The 22,609-nt window shown below is 42.7% G+C and overlaps 1 protein-coding gene across 2 annotated transcripts; it reads left to right on the top strand.

Moving 5' to 3' along the window:
• Positions 1 to 22,199, top strand: LOC105567095. Of its 2 annotated transcripts, XM_012021652.1 has the most exons (5): positions 1 to 154; positions 14,885 to 15,348; positions 15,621 to 16,477; positions 17,152 to 17,299; positions 19,321 to 22,199. In XM_012021652.1, the coding sequence occupies exons 1-5, from the start codon at positions 77 to 79 to the stop codon at positions 19,520 to 19,522; spliced, it is 1,749 nt and encodes a 582-aa protein (XP_011877042.1). In that variant the 5' UTR covers positions 1 to 76; the 3' UTR covers positions 19,523 to 22,199. The 2 variants fall into 2 exon arrangements, with proteins under 2 accessions (XP_011877042.1, XP_011877043.1); XM_012021653.1 differs by lacking the exon at positions 17,152 to 17,299 and having other exon boundaries at positions 19,321 to 19,475.
• The last annotated feature ends 410 nt before the right edge of the window (positions 22,200 to 22,609 follow it).

The following is a 22,609-nucleotide window of genomic DNA, read 5'->3' as shown; positions in this document are numbered from 1 at the left end:
CAACGTTCTGAAGAGCGATACTCACATTTGGAAACCCGCGTCGCGACGGACAGGCTTGATCGTCACCAGCGAGAAGATGATGGGATTCACCAGAAATTACCTCGTGAGCCTGTTCCTCTACATCTCCATTGTCAACGAGATTCGCCAGCCCGCAGTGAGTGGTCCCTTACGATATTCTTAACTTACCCCCGCGACGCGAACACGCTCTCCGTAACGCCGGAAATTCCTTATTTTAGTTAAACGAACAGTTAAATTAGCGACATAAAACAGTTCGTACATATTGGAGAGTTCTGTTGAAGTATCCATTAAGGGTATCAGAAATTGAAGCGCAATTCGATACAGGGATATGCCTAGATTCGCCGCCTTTTCTTTCGCGCTCCTCGATGTTGAGTGAATTTTCTTCGGAGGAATATTGAACTAATACAATTTTTAATATTAGATATAAAGACTCTAAAAATAAACATTCGCAGTGACTCTTTATTCTTAAATTAAACGTCTGCTAAAGTGGAGTTCACGTAAAAATAATAGAATATTCTGATAACAGCTCTTTTTTTTAATAAACTTTTCTTAGAGTTCACGTCGAACTCTTGTTTTCTCGATAATCAAATTAACTACGAACATTCTTTTACTGTTTTCAATTTTTTACAGCAAGACGTGTTATGTCGATTCTTGTTCGATAAGATACATTTTGAGTCTCGAATCTGTATCTTATTTTGCGTTGATTGCAGGTACGTGGTACACGATACATTTGCTTCTTTCAATTGAATCGGAAAAAAAAATTTACCCAACGCACATTTCACTCGCCTCCTTGCGTCGGACTGACCTTTCGGTCGTGTTTGATGAAATGATTATCCAGCGATTACTTTGAGCAAATAACGCGTTTACAACGTACCTGCGGATGAAGGAATGTTTGGTAGGCACTTGGAGTATGCACTTGCAAAATTGCAATCTCGCGTCGCTTTATTGCGGTCTGTATCCAAGTTGTTGCGAGAAATTCCATAACGATTAATTACATCCCCGCGGCCAAAGTTCACGCGAGCGACGATAATACGTTCGCGACACGACGAAGATTTGAGATACGTCGAGATCGCGATCCTTCTCTCGGGGAGAAACAAATTTTTCTAAAGCAATTTTAAGATTTATTATAGAAAAAAGCGCTGAGCGCGCGATGACATGCGTTCGGTTGACTGGAACGCGATAGATAAACAGACAAAATCGCTCATCGCTCAATATTATAGAATTTATACAGCGCTCGTGCGAAAAAATGGTCACTGTGTTATTACCCGACGTTGCTTACATAATTCTGGAACGTAGATAAAATTTCTCACCGCTCGGCTTCACAGGACGAGAGCCGTAGAGACCGTCAAGGTAAAAAAAAAAAGACGTAACTCTCATACGTCGAGCGTACGAGTTTAGGAAGCGTCTCTTTTGCCACTCACGTTTCAGCGTTATTTCACAACCGGTCAAATTTTTTACACACAGCCGGCTGTTGTACCCGTTGTTTCTGCTGTACAAAGTTTTGAAATCTACCCGGTGGCGAGACAAGCGCGTACATCATCTACAGCGGACGGTAGTCGGAAGGAAGATGCGAGAACGTACACGCCCATTTCTGTTTCTGCATCGAGAATATCGGGTGGAAATCGAGTCTCGAATAATGCCAAATTCCCTCGGAGTAACGCGCGTGCTATTAGACAATTCGTGAGACGCGACTCGTCTCGCGGACGTTCGAATGTAGAAAATTGAAGAATCCACCCCCTGGCATTCAGCGCGACCGTCCTGCCGTTGATACTTTGAAAGAGCTTTGCACGTCCGACAAAGGGAATCGGTTGATCGAGCGGATTATACCCTTCGAGTACGTCGGCGTATATGTCGCGTGTAATTATAGAATTCACCAAAAATTTAACGGATCCATCAATCGCGGTTACAAAACGCTTATTGCGAGCCCTCGGTAATTGGTTTCGAATCGCTAAAGCCCTTTCGAAAACAAAGACGTTTTTCACAGAGAGCTTTTACCGTCAGTTCGATTTGTATCGCGTTCGCTCGTCGCGGTTTTAAAATTGTCCAAGCGTAGTATTGTCACAAGTATTTGAAAGGTCAAGTGAGTTACATTATTTCTTTAATTAACAAAGAATTATGTATTAATCCAAAGTGTCTCTGTTGAGCAGAACATTTGTGAAATCACCTTGAGACACAAGGAGTTCTCCGTCTCTCTATTTCACGATATTTTTGCTTCCGTTGCTGGGAATGTGTACAATTTAATGTGATGTACTAACTTTGCGACAGATTGCACGATTTTATTTTTTCAGATAGAGCATCAGATAAATCTTTCTAGATTAGTTTCTCGATCCTTTGTTAGCTATGCCCGACTGAGCTTGTAGTCTAATTACGGCAGATTACGTGCGATCAAACAGACTCTATCAGTTCTTCGCGTACAGAGAGAGAGAAAAGGGGTGCTGGCGATTCTTCTTCGATCACGCACTTTTAACGGTGCGTAACCAAGGGAAAAGAGCCGGAGGGCCCCTTGAATGAAAAATATCCTCCCGACCAGAAGTGGGTCAACGATCAAAGGAAATATTTACTGTCGATTTCAATAAATCTTTCAATCTTCGACAAAGAGAACTTCGTTCTAACTTAATGCTGGGATTATAGATTGATTTTCCGAGGAATTTGAAAACGGCCTCAATGGTATCTTCGCTGTTTCGCTTTAAATCTCTTTATAATTAACTACTGAGATCACGCGCGCGCGCGCGATATCGAATTAATTGATTTTTACAGTATCCTGTACGCACGGCGGAGAAGGGAACTTCGTGGAATTAATAATTTCCGAATACGTGGAGTAGGGACAAATTATTTTGTTACCGCCGCAACAGATTGTGTACGTAGGCACTTTGTCAAACAGCACGGCGAACCGCAAGACGAGATTTCGGTGGTCTTGTACGACTGAACTTTCTTAATATCATACTGTAAATTTGTCTAGGGAGCGGAGACCCCAGTTTACTATGAAATCCGCAACTTTGTAAGCCGCTCGCCAAACTCCCCCTTTTCATTTTCATTTCTAAAAGTAGGATCTTGCCTCTGCGTATCCCCTTTGCAAATATCTCCTCCGTCACGGTTTACTTTGGTACCCTTTAGAAATCCGCGCTTCGCTTTATCGTTCGTCTAGCGTCAAAGTATCAAAGTATGCCTTAAATGACACGTACCTTTATTCAAGCGGTATAAAAATCAGAAATAAATGTACACAGCAAGTGTACATTCCGTCGCTTATATGTTATCGTTATATGTCATCGAAACACGCCGCGCTTTTTTAATCATGAATATTAATTTTCAAGAATTTAAAACCGTACACTTTTTTTTCGTATCTATAATTATGTGGCTCTGTCGGGGCAGCATTTATTATAAATAAAACCACCGCCGCTAAGAAAGCCGATTCCTTTTTGCGAGGCAGCTATTCCACAAATTCTTTCTTTGGCAAGCGTTGATCGCGAAATTAAATATCGGCCTCGCGTACGAAGGACACAGAAAAACGCTCTTACAAGACGCTTTTATAAGAAGACTTTACTTGTATCCTTCTGAGATCGACATCAATAGACGTTACGTCGCGAAAATGTAACGTCGAGAAAGGGTCCGAGGGTTAGCATCAATGCATCAATGGTAAAGATGCGGAGAGTCAAACCTGTTGCCTTCTTTATTCAAGGCAGCGCGTGGAACGGGAAACGTCTTTAACGACTCGTTACACAAAGCGCGTTTTATTGATCAAGTACGGGGCAGCCGTACATCTTAAATAGACTATTTCGTGAATTTTCCGACGTGGCATCCAATTAATTCTCCAAGAGTGGCCACTTCTCCCGTGCCACGTCTCACCGGTTTGTCGTAAACGCTAAGCACTCGCGAAATCCAATTCCCCGCGAGACATCGTGATACACCATCCGCTTTGTAATAATTTAATGATAATTCTTTTCCACAGTGTTTAAAGTGACATTGGCGCGTGTAAGATTTAAAAATACATACCTCGTTTAAAACACGGCTTATTGGAATTATAATTTGCTTTTAGCGGCAAGGTTTGCCACGTTTCGCCGTAGACCGACTGACATGGCGAGTATAAATTTATGAGATATTACAAGATATCTCGAACGAGCAGACACTGCGACGAAACATGTGTGATGTAGCTGCGCACATTGTGGTGGTTTAAATAGCAGTGGGCGTTCTTAATCGACGAAAACAAAAGGCCAGCGGCTTTCACCGTGGTGTTATATGCACTATAGAAATTGGTCCGCGTGAAGGTGTTTCGTACGTGCACGGAGTCGCGTCCGTGTGCAAATTACATTGTGAGGAGACGGCGCGATCTTCTTGAAAGGGCTCTTTTGGAAAGGCGCGAATTATTACTCACAATAACTCGCGTGCATTATACGAAAAGAATAGTCTCCCTTACACATACACGCGCACACACAATCTAACTTTAAAATTAAACACCTGCCTCGAACGGAACACGGGGAACCGATATCGTGCGGGGACACTTTATCGTGTAATACGTCAAGTAGCCGAAGCTACAAATTTGCTTCGTATTTTATTATTTTTTTTCTTTATTCTCTCTCATCGATCAGAAATTATTCGCAGGCTGAACGATAAGAGAAGTCAGATATTGTTACGTCAAGGCCTCAATAGCACTTCTCCGTCACTTCAGATTGAGCGTACAGAGTTAATCTCGGTTTATTTCTCTCTTGGAGAAGTTGCGCGCACCCGCTTTGTCTGGCACACGTGGCCGTAATATAATTAAAGCCAGTCGATTTGAAGTTCCGAGAACAGTTCTGGGAGCTCCGGGAGCTCCTCGTCTTGTTTTGTTACGTCCCCCGTCCTCGCGCACAAGAATCCTTCGCGGCGCGGTATTCCGTGTCGTTCCACTCCAAGTAGTCGAAGACGGCTGTGGTCAGACCGAGCGTGACTACTTACCGCCGTTCCAGAAGCTCGCGTAATATTTCTCGAGGGTGTTACTCCTCGATCCTAGCTCTATTATCGTGGCCAGACCTCACTTTAAATATCTAGAAGTGCAGAGTAAATTCTATCCGTTCGTCAGAAGTAAATTCTCGGAATCGGAATTCCCTTAGGAATCACTTGTGAAACATACGTAGGGCACGCATGTGGATTTCCTCTGCTCTAACATGTACATTGTTTACAGAACGAAATGGGTCAGTCGAGTTTTGCATGTATACCAAAAGGATTAAAGAACACTTTATCAATTCTTTAAATAACGTATTTTTTTTCCGAGGCGCGTCTTAAATATTTATGAGGATTTGGGAAGAGCGTCCTGTTTGCAGGACGTGTCTGATCATTTTATCGTCCGTTGAATTCAGCCGTAATCACTGCGATGGTTTTCTCCATGGCATCTGCGAGTACTGTATCTTCGATCAGTAATTTCCCTTCTACGCGGTCGTGACGAAAGCAAACGAGAGCGCGGCTCTATGCAAATCGAATTCAGATTGTTCGCATCGCGCGCGCGGCGCTTTCTAAATTTATTGGACTTTACGCGCTCGACTTGCGCGTTTGCCTTCCACGGTGTGCTTCGAATGGAAAGACTTTCAATAAAAATGTCCACCGCGCGAGAGCAGATCGCGGCGAACGAATAATTACACGTTTGTGCCCGCAGATTAATCAGAAAGTCTGATTCGCGCGACGCGAAACATTAATCACCTCCACATGTATAACGCGGCACTTGTTATCAACTAACGTACCCATCCCTTGCGCGCGTTGTGATTTATCGTCGCCGCTCGCAGCATCGTCGTCGCATGACGAATGACAAACTGTCGATAAAAGAGATACGCATCTTTTCTGAGACACGTGTGTATTTAATTGTACAGTGATGGTCAGAATAATTGCGACGCTGTTCTTTTTAATAAGTTTAGAAACGCGCCTACAAGACGGACCGGTTAATTGCTCCGGTTGCTCTGATTACGTCGATCTGTAAATTAAACAAATATCTCGTGTTAACGACGCAGGTGTTGGGTTCACGCGCGCGACAAGATTACCTACGGATTCGTATTATTACCCTGCATGTATTTAATGACGTGTTCACGCAGGTCGGACACGAGTGTCTTACTCGCGGCAGTAAACTTAAATGGATGATTAAAGTTGCCGAGGGTAATAAATGATTTAAGTGATTAAAGGAGGCCTGCGGGCGCGTGATTAAGCTCGCGGATACCGGGGTAAGCTCGTCGATCATAGTATCGCGTATCGATCGCGCGTTTCGTCGGGAGATCGTAATAATTCTCGCGTTACTGTTCGAAAGAGCCTCGGCGACTTTCGTGGAAGATAAATGTCGTTTGCCGGGCAGATGTACTCTCGTCCTACATTGTTAGCAGCTTCTGTCCGCGTTTTGCAAGAAATCCCGGTGATATAACGCGAGCTTTTGTACGGCGTTGTCGCGCGTGCTGCTCGAGCTGCCGATTGCTCCAATTTAACTGAAAAGCGATGGTGAACTTGTTAGAGATCTTTTTATATCTCAGTAGCGCGATAAAAATTAACGGCGATGTTTCAACGATAGTTTAATACCACGAGCGATGGCGGCGATGCTTTCAAAGATTCCAACGTTTTCTAAATTGCTTCTCCTCTAGAAAAAAATAATACTTTTCGAAGGCTAATACTTTTCAGACAATTTTCCACGCTCCTATTGTGAATCTCGTGAGGACCTGCTCGCTACAATTCGTCGTTTAAATTGTTCCATCCGGATACATTTCTAATTCAATTCGTGAATCTTACGCCGCAACTCGTTATCCCCCTTAATTAGTTTAGAACTTGCACCGTCTCGTGCCGCTAAAAGGAGGCTTATCCGCGGCGCCTCGTAAGAACGAATGGATCTCGAATGGCTCGTATAAATGGATATCTCATAATTTAGAAATCTAAATCTCGTAATTTAGACCGAAATGCTCCTCAATTCATGGTTAATTAACTTGGCCGAAGGCTCCCGAAATAGTATCTGGATCAACAATTTCGGTAATTCCTATTTTTTGCGAGTTCCGTTTCTGACATTCTATTTCCACCTGATTTACCAAGGAATATAAATGGCACGGCTCGTTTTGCCCGAGAGCCGCTTTTATTAGCTTTTCTCGGTACATTTTTGACGGTACCTTTTAAAGTCAGCCACCACCCCGTCGCGGCATTGATGGATATAACTGTCTTTAGAATAGAACGAACCAGTCACGATCATCGATACATCAATCGCACGGTATATAAAGCATAAGGGGGCCTCCTTTTTTTCTGGCTGCCCATTTACGTGCAAATGTGCGAGAAACGCAAAATCGATGAGAGACAGCATCATTTGGGCGACCCACATCGTTACCGCCCCTGTCGTTAAGCTCGTTCAATCGCGCCAAATATAATATTTTTCGAGCGATCTGTCATCGAGTGGACTCCCCGGTGTACCAATCTGTGCCATTTCCAAGAAAGCGATGCCTACACGCCGTCCTCGTTAATCACCCTCTGTTCGCAGAAAACGAGGCAGCCTCCGAACTTCGTACGTCCACGCGTGGGACGATACGGAGGAGTCGCCGGTAGAGCGAGGATCTCTCTTTTATAATCACGGCTGCGTCACGAGAAAGTGGCGTGACATGCATATCGTGGCGTATTCTTCGAATAAAAAGCCCCGGTAAATCAGTGATTGCATTATGTGAAATAAATTGGTATACACGGTGACTTTTGCGGTGTGTCGGATGAAAATGGAGTAAAACGCGGCGTAGAGTCGAGACGGATTTCCGGCGGTTTTCGGTAACGAGTTGTTACGTAAAAGCAGGTGATAACAAGTGGACCGCCAAGACCGAGGTGCCGGGCATGTGCGTGCATCGCGCCGCGCGATTAGGGCTGCCTGGGTTCGGTGCAAATTTGAATACGCACGCAAGTTTTGACAATGCGATTATCCCAACTGTAGTCAATAAGTCGATCGAGTAATTCACCATCCGATGCAACGGTGTATTATCGCGAATGTTATTAAAGTAGCCTCGTGTTCATTTTCCAGCTCGGCGGTTTCAACTCTCAGCCGAGCAGCTGTGACCCGACTTAAATATGTCAAAGTTACCGTGACGTGTTCATTTGTACATTTCCCGGAGATAATTTGGGAACGCGTGAAAATTGTGTTGCGCGGACGGTCTAGCGTCCTAGTAACAAAATTCTCCGAAGCGATTCCGCTGTGAGAGGTTCTTGCCGTTTTACTAAGAAAACGCTACATGGCAAAGCTAAAAAGATCTCCCGCGAAACGCTCCCCGAGTTTTAATTTAACACTTCTTGAGTATGCATTAATTAGTATAATACTTTTGAGTTTACATAAAACTCGAGTAAGTAAAGCATTGACAAATGACTGCACTGTATATCTCACGGGAGAGACGCAGAGAGAAAGAGAGATTGAACAAAATGTGGAACAACTTTTACAAAAATATATTTATAACGGCGAGCAGGAAATTCGATGACGTTTTACGCTGGGAGGAAAAACACGTCTGGCTTTTTGGCAGAAGCGAAGGAAGAGGTTTTTGCCCACTCTTCAAATACGATTTGCAGGGCAAGTGCGAATGCATGTAACATCGGTCAACAATGATGAAAACTTTCTCGAGTGTCCCAGTGCGCTGTCAAGTAACCAAAGTCTCCTCGTGTCTGCTTATTAATCGCGTATGGCGGGCTTACAGATTCGTCGCTCTTGCGAAACTGTTAAAGTTCTCGTTTGTCGGGGGCAAACGTAACTACTCGTCCCGAGTCCCATGCAGATGTAAGCGGACTCACTAGTAACTTACTCACAGGACGCAGCTAATCGCTACATGACGCAAAAGCATGGAAAAAGGCTACGTTGAGAGAATACAAATGCGTTCTTCATGCCGCATAAAAGAACGTATCTGCAACGTGGAGCACGTTGGATGTGGCATCGACAAATCGGAAAACACTTTGTCACTCGCCATTGCGTCTCGTTTAAGTGCGCTTCGCCCGTGTGTTTACAATACCGTTGCGGAAAAATTTTGTACAGTTTGCAATTTGTTGTGCTCGGCAAAGCTTTTCCATTAAAGATGCAATTTTTAATAAAGAATAGAGCTTAAAAGATGACATAACAACGCGGTCTCCAGATTAATATTTACGTATAATAAATTTGTACGATGTTGTCCCGCTTTAAATCTTAACGCTTAGGCCCATAACACCTGAAGATTATTGAATAATTAATGTAGAAAAATTGCTAAACGATGCTAACTGGCAAATTCTAATTATAGAAATTTATTGCGAAAAGTATTACCTCAGAGCCAGGGTTTGAACCTGGACCTCTAGGCGGGCGTCTCACCAATTCGACCACTGAGGCATGTAACATGCCCACCTAGAGTGTAGGGAAGTCCAGGTCCAGGGCTGAATATTTTTCGCAATAAATTTCTTTAATTAGAATTTGCCAGTTAGCGTCGTTTAGCAATTTTTCTACATTGATTAATCATGTACTGGCGTCAAAATTCTTTACGCTATTATTGAATAATGTCACGTAATTTTTCCTAAAGGTCGGTCCTCGGTGCTCAACGGAGAAATATGTTAATAATTTTCTACAACGGGCGTTTCGCATTGTATGGCCTTCAATAATATTGTATTTCGTGCGTCATTTGAGACAAACGGAAGAATTTTATTAGCCAGGGATCAAGCAAATCCCCATACTTCCCCCGAAGACAATATCTTTCGGAATGTACGAGTCCGCGGGATCCCCGATATCTCCCTATGGAATTCATGCGACGCGGTCACATCGAGAGCTAAATTTTCTAGAAACGTTTACCTTGCCAAGAAACTAGCTTAAATGTGAAAGCGTGGTATAAGAGATGAAACTGAGGGGAGTATCCGAGAGCATCTGTTCAAGAGACACCCGGAGTGACGGGCGATTGAATACTTTTACATCCAAATTTGGTACAAGACAGCAAGAATTTACATTGCCTCATTCCGTAAGGAACGTCCCTTGCAATCTGGCCAAGTATTCGAATATCGCGCTCGATGATCTCGCACAGATGCCGGGAGGATTCTATCTCCCGAAGAGCCACAGAAAGGTCGGCGGGTAGCGTGCGTCTTAGCGAAGGTACGTCGGAGGGACAATTCAACGGAAATGTCCGTATCAATAAATTGGCTCGCTCGAAGAAATCGGTAAATTGAGTTTCTCGTGAGATAGCGATAAAGTCACTATTAAAGAAAGATCTGCACCAATAATCTCGATCATGGACGTTACTTAATCGATTATTTCGATAAAAATTTTTTTAATCATAAATAACTCTCTTCAGAGAAAAATCAAGATAAAAATTCGCGATTTAAAAATAATGTTTCGGATAAACGGCCGTGGGGTCTGCGTACGTGTATTATAATATCATTTGATAGGAGATTGCTACAATTCTGTCGACCGTGTGACTTTGTTGAGCACGGAAAGAAAAATGTAGCTGCCGCAGGTGAAAACTGCACGTGGCAACTAAATTTCAGTTGTAAAATATGGACAGCTAATATTTAGTTGCGATAGCTAAATATTTTGTTACTGCGCCTATTGTTTTAGGTGCGACAGCAAACCGTTTGTTGTGGTTTAGAAATTTATAACCCCAAGAATTATTTGACGCCAGTACATGACTAACAACAGTTAAACTTGTAATCGACCATAACTGGCAACGTGTTTCTTAACTCAGAAAATTTATTGCGAAAAATATTAGCCAGGGTTTGAACCTGGACCTCCCTACAGTCTAGGCGGGCGTCTCGGCAATTCGATCACCGAGGCATATGATAATATTTGTCGCAATAAGTTTTCTGTGTTAAAAACACGTTGCCAGTTACGGTCGATTGCAAGCTAAATTATTGTTAGAAATTTATACTTTTGGCGGCAAAATATTTTTAGCAAACCATGATTAGCTACGGTAGCGAAAATGTTTTTTTTCGGTGAGGATTTATGTGTGTTTGTACACAGACAAATAATAAAGTATACATTTCTTATAAAGATTGCGCGCTAGCTTTGAGCTCAGTTCGGACTCGCGTCGCTTTTTCATCGTCCCGTCACGAGTTTCGCGAAAGCAGAATTTCGGATGGACTGTTTATCGGCGGAAATTAATACCTATTCGGCGTGATGGAATTGGCGGGACGTGGGTTTTCATTACAGGATAAACTATGCGGTATAGTTTCCGAGGAATTCAATTTGGTCCCACTGGCCAAGGACTACACGGTTTAACACGCACCAAAGAGGCGGAAGGCTTTAATGAAACACGGCCGTGATCTCCGGTAACACTTTCCTACGTACGAACGGAAATTATCCTGTGACCTTTCGCGGCGCGACAATCCCCGGAAGTGAGCCACTAATTAAACATTTGCTTCATTAGCGTCGCGAGGTGGAATTTCCGTATCGCTTGTTGAGCAGATTGATTCGAGGGCGTTTCGTAAAAATTATTTTATAAACGTCAATAATGATAAAGAAAGCTTACTCGAGTAAGTAGGTATAAACTGTTTATCCTGGTAGATTTATTATCGGAAATACAGTTACATAAAGGTTAATTTTATTGAAGTGGACGTGCACGGACGAGATTAAATTACTGCAGCCGCACAGTCGAATTTCCGCAAATGTACGTGTGTTTCTGTTACGCAAATCCGCGTACACTTCTCGTGCACAGAAGCAAGATTATATGACGTGAAACGCGGCAGGTGCCACGTGGTGTTCCGTGCAAATGTGCATAGAAATGTTGAAATTATTATTTTACCTTCTTAAGATTGAGCCATGAAGAATGGATCTCCCTATCCGCTAATGGTTTATGCAACGAACTTCATAGATCTTTTCTCGAGTGTAAATTCTCTTCATCTCCGACAAGTTTATATGCGAACTTCTTGAGCAGCATGCTAAACTATTGCCCGGCTCGATTCAATTACACAAATATTTCGAACATTCTGACAAAGTTTATCCGACATTTACATCTAGTGTTACGGAGAAGTTTCATTTGAAATTTATTTCGTCTGGTAATTCGCTACTTTACATTTCAAAAGTCTCGGAAATAAGGGAATGCACATGGAAAAGCTATCTCAATTTTCGGCAATATTCGAAGTTGTTTAAATTCAGCATCCGCACTGTAAAATGTGGACTACAGGTGTCGCATGGCCTTCTGGTTGCGGACATACGTTGTAATTGTAGCTATCATGTGCAGGGCTTAACGTCATACGCATCACCGAAATTGGGCTTGAAGCGTCACTAATCTAGCGCCGTAATAACGTTAATTACGTTACGGGGCGGTGACAAATATTCCATAATGACATTGTGTCGAAATCATTGTGCTCGTACCTTATTTCTGTCAATCTCAACATCAATCAACTTCAATCGCCGACAATTTTCCCCTGACATTTTCATTCTGTTGTATAAACTATTTTCATTGAGGGATGCTTCATTTCCCTGACCATTATTATCGCTCTTCTATTTCTGTTAATTACCAGCACGCTCTCAAATATGATGGTTCCTTCGTCACAATGTCAAATATCATATTTTGACGGCATAAAATCATGTTCGAATGCGCAACACGGACGCTTTCATGTTCAAAGGATATTACCAAACGCCCACAAAGGCATACGATCGCAGTTAATGTCAGCGACATCTGACCGAAATTTGCAAACCGTTCCAGAGTTTACGCGAAGCCATAATATTGCGAAGGTACATACTTTGAGTCAGCTCCATTGGAATTAGTGTAAATCCGGAGGTGGTGCAAATCAACGTTAAATCAGAACGTCGTGTAATACCCTCGCAAGGTCCAATATAAATCTCGAACGAAATTAGTGGAATAAAATAAATCGCCGTTATTATGCACATTACAACGTTCCATATTTTTCTCGTCGTGGAATAATATAAAAATTCGTTGAAATATTCAGTAAAATTTAAGTTCTTCCATAAAATATGCAAAATATGTCGGCCATTACTCCCAAATCTATCATATCGTTGTCTACATTGAAAGATACGGATTTTATAGAACGCAGTAAAAAATTTATTGCCACCGCAAAGCCTACATAAATGCTGATGGCTCGGCCTTCCAACGACGGACGTCAAACGCCACGCATTTTCAGGACTGCGCGAACCGCGGTATTCCGTTCATTATCATTCTCGATTCGTGTATTCCCCATAAACTACAGTGTAATATATCCGCGACCATAAACGGCGCGTCGCGCGGGATTTAATTCATCTCTGACATCGGGACGATCATTTAATTACAGCGCATCTGCCACGTATTTCGCATATTATGCATCAGATAAATTACTCGCATCTCATCGAATTCATAAATCCACGTGGACGCGAATCGTAGTCGCCGATATCGCGCTGCCGGCGCCGCGTCACGTTCTCCCAGAAAAATTAACGTCAAAACGTGACGACCAACCACCTTGCGCGAGCCGCGTGCACGTGACTCGGATTCACGACGATCGATTAAAACTGGATTTAACGAGATTGTATAAACGCTCAGTTACCTTGAGCGTTGTGGAAATAATGGGGAATTGAAATGAAGCGGAATGCCGGAAACATGGAGCGGGTCGTGTCTGTATTTAATTTCTCATAATAAATTCTATGAACTTTTGTTATCGTTCTGCTTGAATAAACGTGACTTTAGCCACGATTTGGCAATTAATTTTCCCGCAGTACAAATATGTTTTTATCTTTAATATTAAATCTCGCTAATTAAGTATTTAATTAAAACTCACGTCAAATTTAATTAACAGTATGCAATTTATATAGTACTTATATAGCGCAATTATTGTACAAAGCACAGATACGCAAACATAATACTAATATTTCAAGATTTTTGTTGTGATAGGCGGAGATATTATAAAATTATTTTTTAACTACTGATTTTTTAAAAGAGGGAAAGAGAGAGAGAGCTATCTGGTAATCTAAATAAACTCACAACTGTCAACTCTGTGAAAATGCGGCGGTTGAAGAATAAACGGAAACGATATCGTGCTGTCAACGAGAGGGCAAATCATCCGGAAATCTATCGCTTTCGAGATGTCAAAATATAAAAGTGCATCGATCCTTCCTGCATTTTGTTATATTTTTTTGGGCACTTCAGTTTTGCGAGCTTCAACTGGACGCAATGTATATTTGCGCGATTTTCTCTGCGTCACACTCACGCGCGGTATTAAGCTTTGTCGTTCTTCGGAAGCGTATCCGTAGAGAATTTTATGAATTTGCATAACGGCAATCGACAGATTCGACTTCGTGACTTACGTCATTTTTATTATTAGAAGTTGCACCCTCAGAAAGGATTTCTGTTACCGAGACAAAAAATATTCTTGACGCACTTATATTTCTCACAGCCTCATTTAGTATGAAAATAAGACGATATCAAAATAAAATCAATCATTCTTATTCTCCTCTATCAAATTAAACAAGATTGACTTACTATATTGAGACAAGAGTAACTTGTATAAATGTAACTTAATATATTCTTGCGTTTAGAATAAATTTTCCCTCCATCTTACAACGCACGAAGTTGGCATCACGATATTCGACAAAAGACGATACTATCATTTTATTCTAGATTTTAGAATTTTTCATTTAAGATTAAAACATTCCTTTCTCTATAACAAATACGCTTGGCGCTATATCGGTCCTATTTTATGATACATTCAAGTGTAATAGCATCGGGCCCGGAAATTTTTTCTGTGGGTGTAGCGATGTATAATTACATAAAACAGTTATAGCAAATGCCGATAATATTTTCATCACGCACGATAATTATATACGTATAATTACGCGCGAAGTAATTATATATCGACGTATATGCCAGATAGAAAAGGAAAGACGTAAAAGTACATCGAAGGATGTAAATGCCGGATTCTATTATGCAGAAGGTAACGCGTGAGGCAGACTCATTGATCCGTGACCGATCACGTCTCGCTCCAGGTGACATGCCAGGACGAAGAAGGCAGCCAATGCATACCAAAGAAGACCTTCCTGGCGCTGCTGCGTTTACCGGAAGTCAGCTCGAATCTGGCGGCGTATTCGAGGATGGCGAGGATTATTCAGGAGACGAAGAACCATAACGACATGGCTCACCTGAAGGCTCTCAGCTCCGAGGAGAACGACGACGCCGAGATCTGCATACCCGGAGGCGTCTACCTGGAGCTCTTCAGGGACCCGGCGTTACGTGGACATCTCAGCGTCATGGCGCGCACGCATAAGCTGCCCGAATTTCCCGGGCGTCTTCTGGACGACGGCGAGGAGATCGATTCGCGGGACCTGATTCCCGAATCGGAGAAACGCAGCCTCGCCACCCTGGCCAAGAACGACGATCTGCCGGTCACCATACAGGGGCGCGAGGACAACGGCGATGACGAGGAGAAGAGGAGCGTCCATTCTTCTTCTAGGTATATATTTTCTGAAGATCTTTCCGACTCCTACAAACGCCTAACTTAATAATTCTGAACGGGAAATCTTTAAGACACCAATAAGACGTCGCGATACTTTCCAAAGTGAGAAAATTAGAAATCCTCATATTTTAATGATCGTTTGACCATCGTTATAATTAAATGTCACGTGTATATAATTATTTTAAAATATAATTTCCTGTTAATGTTGTTATTAAGAAGATTACCACGACGCTTCATTTATTCAAAATTAATCGATTTGTCGAATTAAGCGATAACATGGACGAGCTGGTGCGAGTGTTGCTGGATGATGATCGTCGACGATCTACGTCCGGGATCTACGACTACCTGGCCGACCTGGAGCCGGAAGTGGCCGAGTATCCGTTAGACAAACGTAACGTCGGCTCTCTGGCGCGGGACTTCGCATTACCTACAGGCAGACGTCACGTCGGCTCGGTGGCTCGCGATTACGGTTTCCCGAGCGGCAAGAGGAACATCGGCTCCCTGGCTAGACAGAGCATACTGCCTCTAGGTGGCAAGAGGAACGTCGCTTCCCTGGCGAGAGACTCGATGCTGCCGCCGACCGGTAAGAGGAACGTCGCCGCGCTGGCCAGGGATTCCGCTTTGCCCTACGGCAAGCGATATCTCGGCTCGCTGGTCCGAAACGGTGGCTACCCGGTCCGCGGCTACGACGAGGGCAAGCGCAACATCGCCTCGTTGGCGAAAAACGCCGACTGGCCTGGTTTCGCGAAGCGAGGCGGCACCGCGCCAGGCAGAATGATCGTCCGGGTGCTCAACCGTCACGGGAGATCCCTGAGCGACGATCGCGAGACACACAGCGAGCCCTTGGACCTCCAGCAGCTCATCAGACAAGGCCACGAGAATAATGCCAAGGCGAGTGCCGCAGTCAACTGGCCCTTCAGCGTCTCGGAGGACCTCGACGAGAGCAGGGCGAAGAACAGGTCAAACAGGAGGATCGACGGCGCGTCCTCGCAAACGAGACACAAACGACAGATCGACTTTTCCGACGAGTATCCGCTGCCCGTCGTGCAGAACACCAACATGCTTGATTACGAGGACATGCTCGAGGCACTCGCCAATTACCCGAACGCGGAGAAAAGGTTCATGGGTGAGTACAAACGGGGCACGCGGGATCTCGGTTGGTATTCGCCGGGGGATCGATCCCGCGGAATTTACTTTACATTTATGATACGTGCGAAACGTGACATTTCGGCCGGTGTTAATTTATAGAAACTTCGCGAACCTTGCTTTAACATTTATAACGCAAACGGAAAGCTATCCATCTCAAATGTCATAACGTTACCGCAAATTTATTGCGCGGGGACGCTTCCGGTTTTTTTACGTAAAATTCAATTTTGTATTTTCTTTCCTTTCGTTAGTCAATATTTAAACTGGCCGATTGGCCCGTCAGCCAGAATTCCCGTTAATCGCCGGATTAGCACGTTTAATTGCATTTTTCCCCCCCTCGCACCCGCGACGCGTCCACGGCGCGCCGCCGCGGAATTTATTTTACATTTACGATACGTGTGAAACGCGACATTTTTGGTCTCTATTAATTTACGAAAATCTCGCAAACCTTCCTTTAACATATATATACATATATAACGCAAACGGATGGCTATCCATCGCAAACGTCATGGCGTTGTTGTTTTTACGTGGATAAAATTCAATTCGCTCATTTAGCGAGCCTGACAATTCCAAGATAGCGATAGGGAAGAAGCTGCGCCACCAGTCGACCGAGTCGACACCGTCTGTTGTCAACCATATCTCTGTCGAGAACAGGTTCCGCGCCGGAGGTGCCGGCCGACTCTGGCTACCCTGAAGTATTGCAACCGAGTAAGAGACATATCGGGGCCCTCGCACGCCTCGGCTGGCTCCCGTCTTTCCGTGCGCCACGATTCTCTCGGTCGCCGCGATATCTGGTCGAAAGGTCAGGCCGTTAGGCAGCCGCTCTCTATCTCACTCTCTTTCTCCGTGTCCTCTTCTCCTACCTCGGTGTGATGTCAACCGTTTCGCCAGTACCTGTACTCAAGTAGAGCTCTACCTACAGACTGAGAAAATATGTCATATCTATGTGTGTGTGCCAGTCATCGACAGATCTATCAGCCACGTCACGTCACGTCACGTCAATGATAACCCACCAAATACCAACAACCACCTACCACCATCTACAAATCACCACGTACAAAACAAAATGTTCTCCAATTGTGTCTTCTTCTTCTTCTTCTTCTTCTACTACTACTACTACTACCATGATACAACCCCGGGACTCATCACGGTAGTTGGGTGTACAATGTCTCGATGTAGTGTCTCACTGTTAGAGACCAGCGGCTACGTATTAGTATCGTTAGAACGCTGGTAGTAGATCGATGTTAGACGATTAGACGGCGTAGAATCGGTGTATAGTTTGCAACGTTAATTCGGTGTTTTAGTTAGTAATTTTCTTAATGTCTTATTGAATGGTTTTCAGTCTAATTAACTTTCGCCCTTCCAAAAGTGCATTCAATTGTTGAAAAATCACGAACGGGGAAGGGTGCGATTTATTCGGACATTTCTATCTCTCTCTCTCTGTATTTACAACCTACGAATTATGACGCAGGGTTGGGTTGTTTACGCGTAGAATATAATAAACTACATCTACATGTATACAATATGAACTATGTTCAATGTGTCATGCATGAAAACATGAGTAATCCAGGGATCGTGGAACATTCATATTTCACCAGAAATGCCACCGGTAATCTATGTTTTATTTACAAATTTTATTTTCAGTTGCTGTTATTCAGTTTCGACACAATTTTTAGCATGCACAAAAGATTAACATATCAGAGTGTAGATCAGATCAGTAAATAATAATATTTCTATATTAATGTCAGTAGTATCTTTGGTATCACTGCACAGTTCATTTTAATCAACAAGTTTATAATTTAAATGCATCTAATCTAAAATTATTTTTTATTTTTCAAGACTGTGAAAATACAGTTCAAGGAATCAATTAGTTAACTTATAATTAATTTTCGCTGCTTATATCGTCTACATGAAAAGTTCGCGTAAACATAGCGTAAACAATTCGTGTAGATGTAATCTTGAAATTTACGGCGCAACCCTACGCGGAGAGGATTTTCTTTTAAAATTTATCCTGAAAATATTGTAATCGCGGGACAACACGGCATTTCAGAGAATTTTATTAGAGTTTTTTTGGGAAATTTTACCATACATTTCTCTCAATAATTATACTTACTGTTACTATACAAAAATTTCACAAAACTCTCATAAAATTGTTCAAAATGCCACGTTGTCCCGCGATTACACGATTTTCAAGGTAAATTTTGAAGAGAAAATTCTCTCCGCGTATACTTAACTCAACTGTTGGGAACCGTAATGCGGCGTTTTTCTAAATACACTCAAATTGTAGTGTTACGTCGGAATGAGTTTTATATTTATTTTAATTAACGGTCCACGCGACGTTCCGTGATTTTTCAGCGAAGTGGCAACTCAGACAATCGATAGGATTAAAAACCATCGCTGAAGGACACTGCGTATTACATTGATATTATATTATAGACGTTCAATAATGTTGAACGTCCCTACGCTGGCGGAGTCTGAAAGCAAGTTAATCTTATTGGGAAAGAAATTGTCGCATTAATTAACGTAAACTTTTAGCCATTTATCTTCTTCGTACCAATTTTTTTTTCCTATAAAGAAAAGTATCTTTACAGGAAAAAAATGTTTTTAATTTTATATCGACAGTCAACGGCTGGGGTGCATGAATGGAACTTTTGTTTTTATCAACTTTTCTGTCATGGTTTCCGCCCGATAAGTGTCCGTGCTGTGACACTATCGGCATCGCGCGCTATCGATTAGTTACATGTTTAGAATTGATCCCATTGTGTGTGGTTGTCGAACGAGCGACATTCTGCGAGACATAACGGGGGCGTGAATGAATTTCAGGGAGGATCCCGCAGATGGGTCCTCGTCCAACTACACCCCCAACGCGTCGGCTCGGTCGCTAAGGGCGATCTTCACCCCGAAGACCCGCTACCTGCAGTCCCTGCACGGAGATTGTCGACATGGCTTCCAGAGGTTCTTGTTACCGGACATCGATAACTTTCTGCGGATATCCAACTCCCGCGTCGCGTCCCATTCCATGTAAAAGCCCACCGCTTCGCCGCTCGTTCCAGAGCGGCCGATACGCGCCGTACAAATTCCATTCGCATCAGACTCACGCGTTTTACTCAGCGAAACCTAGTAAAGGGGAGTGAGGGGAAACGGGGATGTAAATACTCGGATCTTGAGTCTGACGTTCTTCCTTACTGGCCACTGATCATCCCTTGTCAACGGTAGATACCCTTACAGAAATGTAACAACTGGGAACGAAAAAGAGCACTGTACAATTACTAGAGTTCGGTAATTGAATTATTAGAAATTACTGATGTACAGTCATTTTCTCGTAATTATTTTGCTTACACTTCTATAAGGGTATCTGCGAGTATAAATAAATCTCGATCATCAATGGTTAAATAACGATCTCTCAAATGATGATCTATCAGCGCATAATAATAATAGTAACAATATTTTAAAAATTGAAAAAAAGAATTGACCGGTCGATCGATCGAAATCAGGAAACGATGAGGTGAGGAAGTCCGTTGCGCAGTTCAATCAGCGACTAGCCCACGGACACATCTACGAGTAAAGAATCTCGATCGTTAAAGATGAAATAACGATCTTTCAAGCGATGATCTGTCAGCGAACAATGACTATTAAATGCAAATTTAAGTATTTTGAAAAATTGCCGAAGGAGAAGAAATTGACCGATCGAAATCAGGAAACGATGGAACGGAAGTGAGGAAGTCCGTCGCGCGTAATTTAATCAGCGACTAGTCCACAGACTCATTGAGAGGAATTGATCTTGGTTCGCAAGGTCCGTCGATGGACAATAAGCTTACTGCTCGCCGACAATACAGTTTCACGTAATCCTAAAATGTGACGCCTTAAATGTGCCGTCTATATCGAACAGATTTTAAACCGTTATACGTGGAAAGCGTACGTCTGAAGAGGAGATTTCGATTCGCGGACAGATTTCTCTCTCGCTCAACAATAAGAGACAAAATTCGTTTCCTCCGCAGTTACAAGTTTCTGGATGTAGGAGGACTTAGTCAACGATAGCCTCTGAATTCACGCATTTCTGTAAACACGCAAAGTTTCTCTTGATATTTGTACCCCGACATTCTCTTCGATACGATGTATAGCGAACGTATCTGCTGTGACTTTTGTAATTCGCATCTTCCGAAGCAAGGCGAGAAATATCCTCGAACGACGAAATAACAATACATGTATAACAACGACCCGGTCGGCTCTCGGTTTGCGATTTGGCATTGGTCTCCGATCATTAGCGCCACTTAATATTCGACTGATAAATCGGGCGATACGCACATCGAGCAATACCTCGCGATTCTTTCGTTTCTCGACGTTCGCGACGATATGAACAAACGACGCGGTGGGACGAGAGGCCAGCTCGGCTGCTAATTTAACGATAAATCATGGCGAGATCGAAATATTTTATTCCGTCGACGCTGCCCGTTTAAACGAGCGCAATCGCGAGAGAGGCTGTACGTCGCTTTGATGATCGCTATTTAGCTCGGGCTTCACCGATAAATCATCGCGAGATCGAAATATTTTATTCGACGCTCTCGGCGGCCGTGGCGAACCGTAAGATCGTAGGAAAAAGGGGATAAAAAATTCACGTGCGTCAATTCGGCCAACTGTTACTTAGCGAGAGCGTAAATCGCACGTCGTACGAAGTGTTAAAAGAAATGCTACTCGCAAATAGAGTAGCTCGCAATTGCGCGACTCGATACGACGATCGCATTAGATAATCGAGGGAAAAGCTTGTCGTTATTCCACAGATATTTCTCACCATGCTACGATGCTTACCCCGTCGTGTGATTTTAGGTACTTGTCGTGTTAAGAGCCGTATGCAACGAATATATATTCATTACATTTGTTATTTGCTTGAAACACATATTCGCCTAACATATTGGCTATTACTTCAGCGTCAGAATGAAGCGACTCTCAATTCTTTTACAATTTCGGGGTTTACTTGGAAAATGATGATCAGGGACTTGCGAAAAGTATTAATTGCATGCTTCCCTTTTGTCTTTAGCTCTCTTGTATAGAACCAGTTCGTAAAACTTACGATATATATTTGACTCAACAATTTCCATTTTTACAAATGGCGCATTACTACATGGATGGCCCTTTTTATGATGATATCGAGCTTTCGCGGAAGCTTTCGAAAACAGGAAGCGAGGAAGGTGGCAGGCACTTTTCATGTAACGAACTGAAACGTAGAGCACCATTAGGCGGTGCCACCCTTGTCCCACGTCTACGAATGTTGTCCCGTTTTCGTCGTTTTCGTTGTTCTTCTTTTCAGAATCCTATGATTTCAGAATCGTTCGCACACATGCAAAGTCGACGAAGCCAGGAAGTAATCTCCATGAGGGTAGTAACATGTACGGTGTAAATGCCAGGATTATATGCTCAGAGCTTGCGAGTTCGGTGGCGATAATGCGAATTCGGTTTCATCCTAGTCTCCATTGTATCTCATTTAAATATTGTTAGAAACGTCGTTGTGTAATATATATGTGGTATTGCACGTATACAATCGAAATACGCTCGATGTCGCGGCATCATCGGTCTATCATTGCTGTGGATGACATATAAGTCTCTGTCGACCTCTCTTTAACTTTACGACTTAAAGTACTATGTGTTTGTCTAGACAATAATGGATAACCGAAGTGACAATAAAACGATAATAATATTGAAGTAATTAACTTGAATTTCATTCCGCAGGTGAATACTCTTGTCCCGCTCTCATTGTCAGTCTTTGTTAAGCTGCACCGTTGAATGCCACCTGGGTTATTAAGTGTGATTATTATACTTAAAAAAATTAACAAAATGTAATTTGTAACGTTGCTAAGGAGGAAATATCAGTACAGATATAACAGGTAACAAACGTATCTTATTGTGCATTTTCATGATTTGATAAATTATAAGCATTCTACTTTACTTTAATATTATACGTCAAGTCTTTATAATAAAATAAAGAATTGCAAATGGTAGTATTTGTACAATTATATTCTAATTCCGGGGAAAGAAATTCATGTATGACGATGTATGATCATGTGTGACGAATTCTTCGTCATATTTCATCATGTATGATATCATATATGCCCACCTA

Source organism: Vollenhovia emeryi, unplaced genomic scaffold (genome assembly GCF_000949405.1).
Source record: "Vollenhovia emeryi isolate VEMERY1.0 unplaced genomic scaffold, V.emery_V1.0 DF939140.1, whole genome shotgun sequence".
In the NCBI taxonomy this organism is placed as follows: Eukaryota; Metazoa; Arthropoda; class Insecta; order Hymenoptera; family Formicidae; genus Vollenhovia; species Vollenhovia emeryi.
The sequence above is the reverse complement of the archived record's forward strand: the minus strand, read 5'-3'. Positions and strand labels throughout refer to the sequence as shown.

What these genes read in the sequence shown, in the direction of transcription:
- LOC105567095 (XM_012021652.1), top strand. Translation starts at nt 77, where the DNA reads ATGATGGGATTCACCAGAAATTACCTCGTGAGCCTGTTCCTCTACATC. An exon ending in ACGAGATTCGCCAGCCCGCA is followed by an intron (nt 155 to 14,884) that starts GTGAGTGGTCCC and finishes GTCTCGCTCCAG; the next exon opens with GTGACATGCCAGGACGAAGA. An exon ending in AGCGTCCATTCTTCTTCTAG is followed by an intron (nt 15,349 to 15,620) that starts GTATATATTTTC and finishes TGTCGAATTAAG; the next exon opens with CGATAACATGGACGAGCTGG.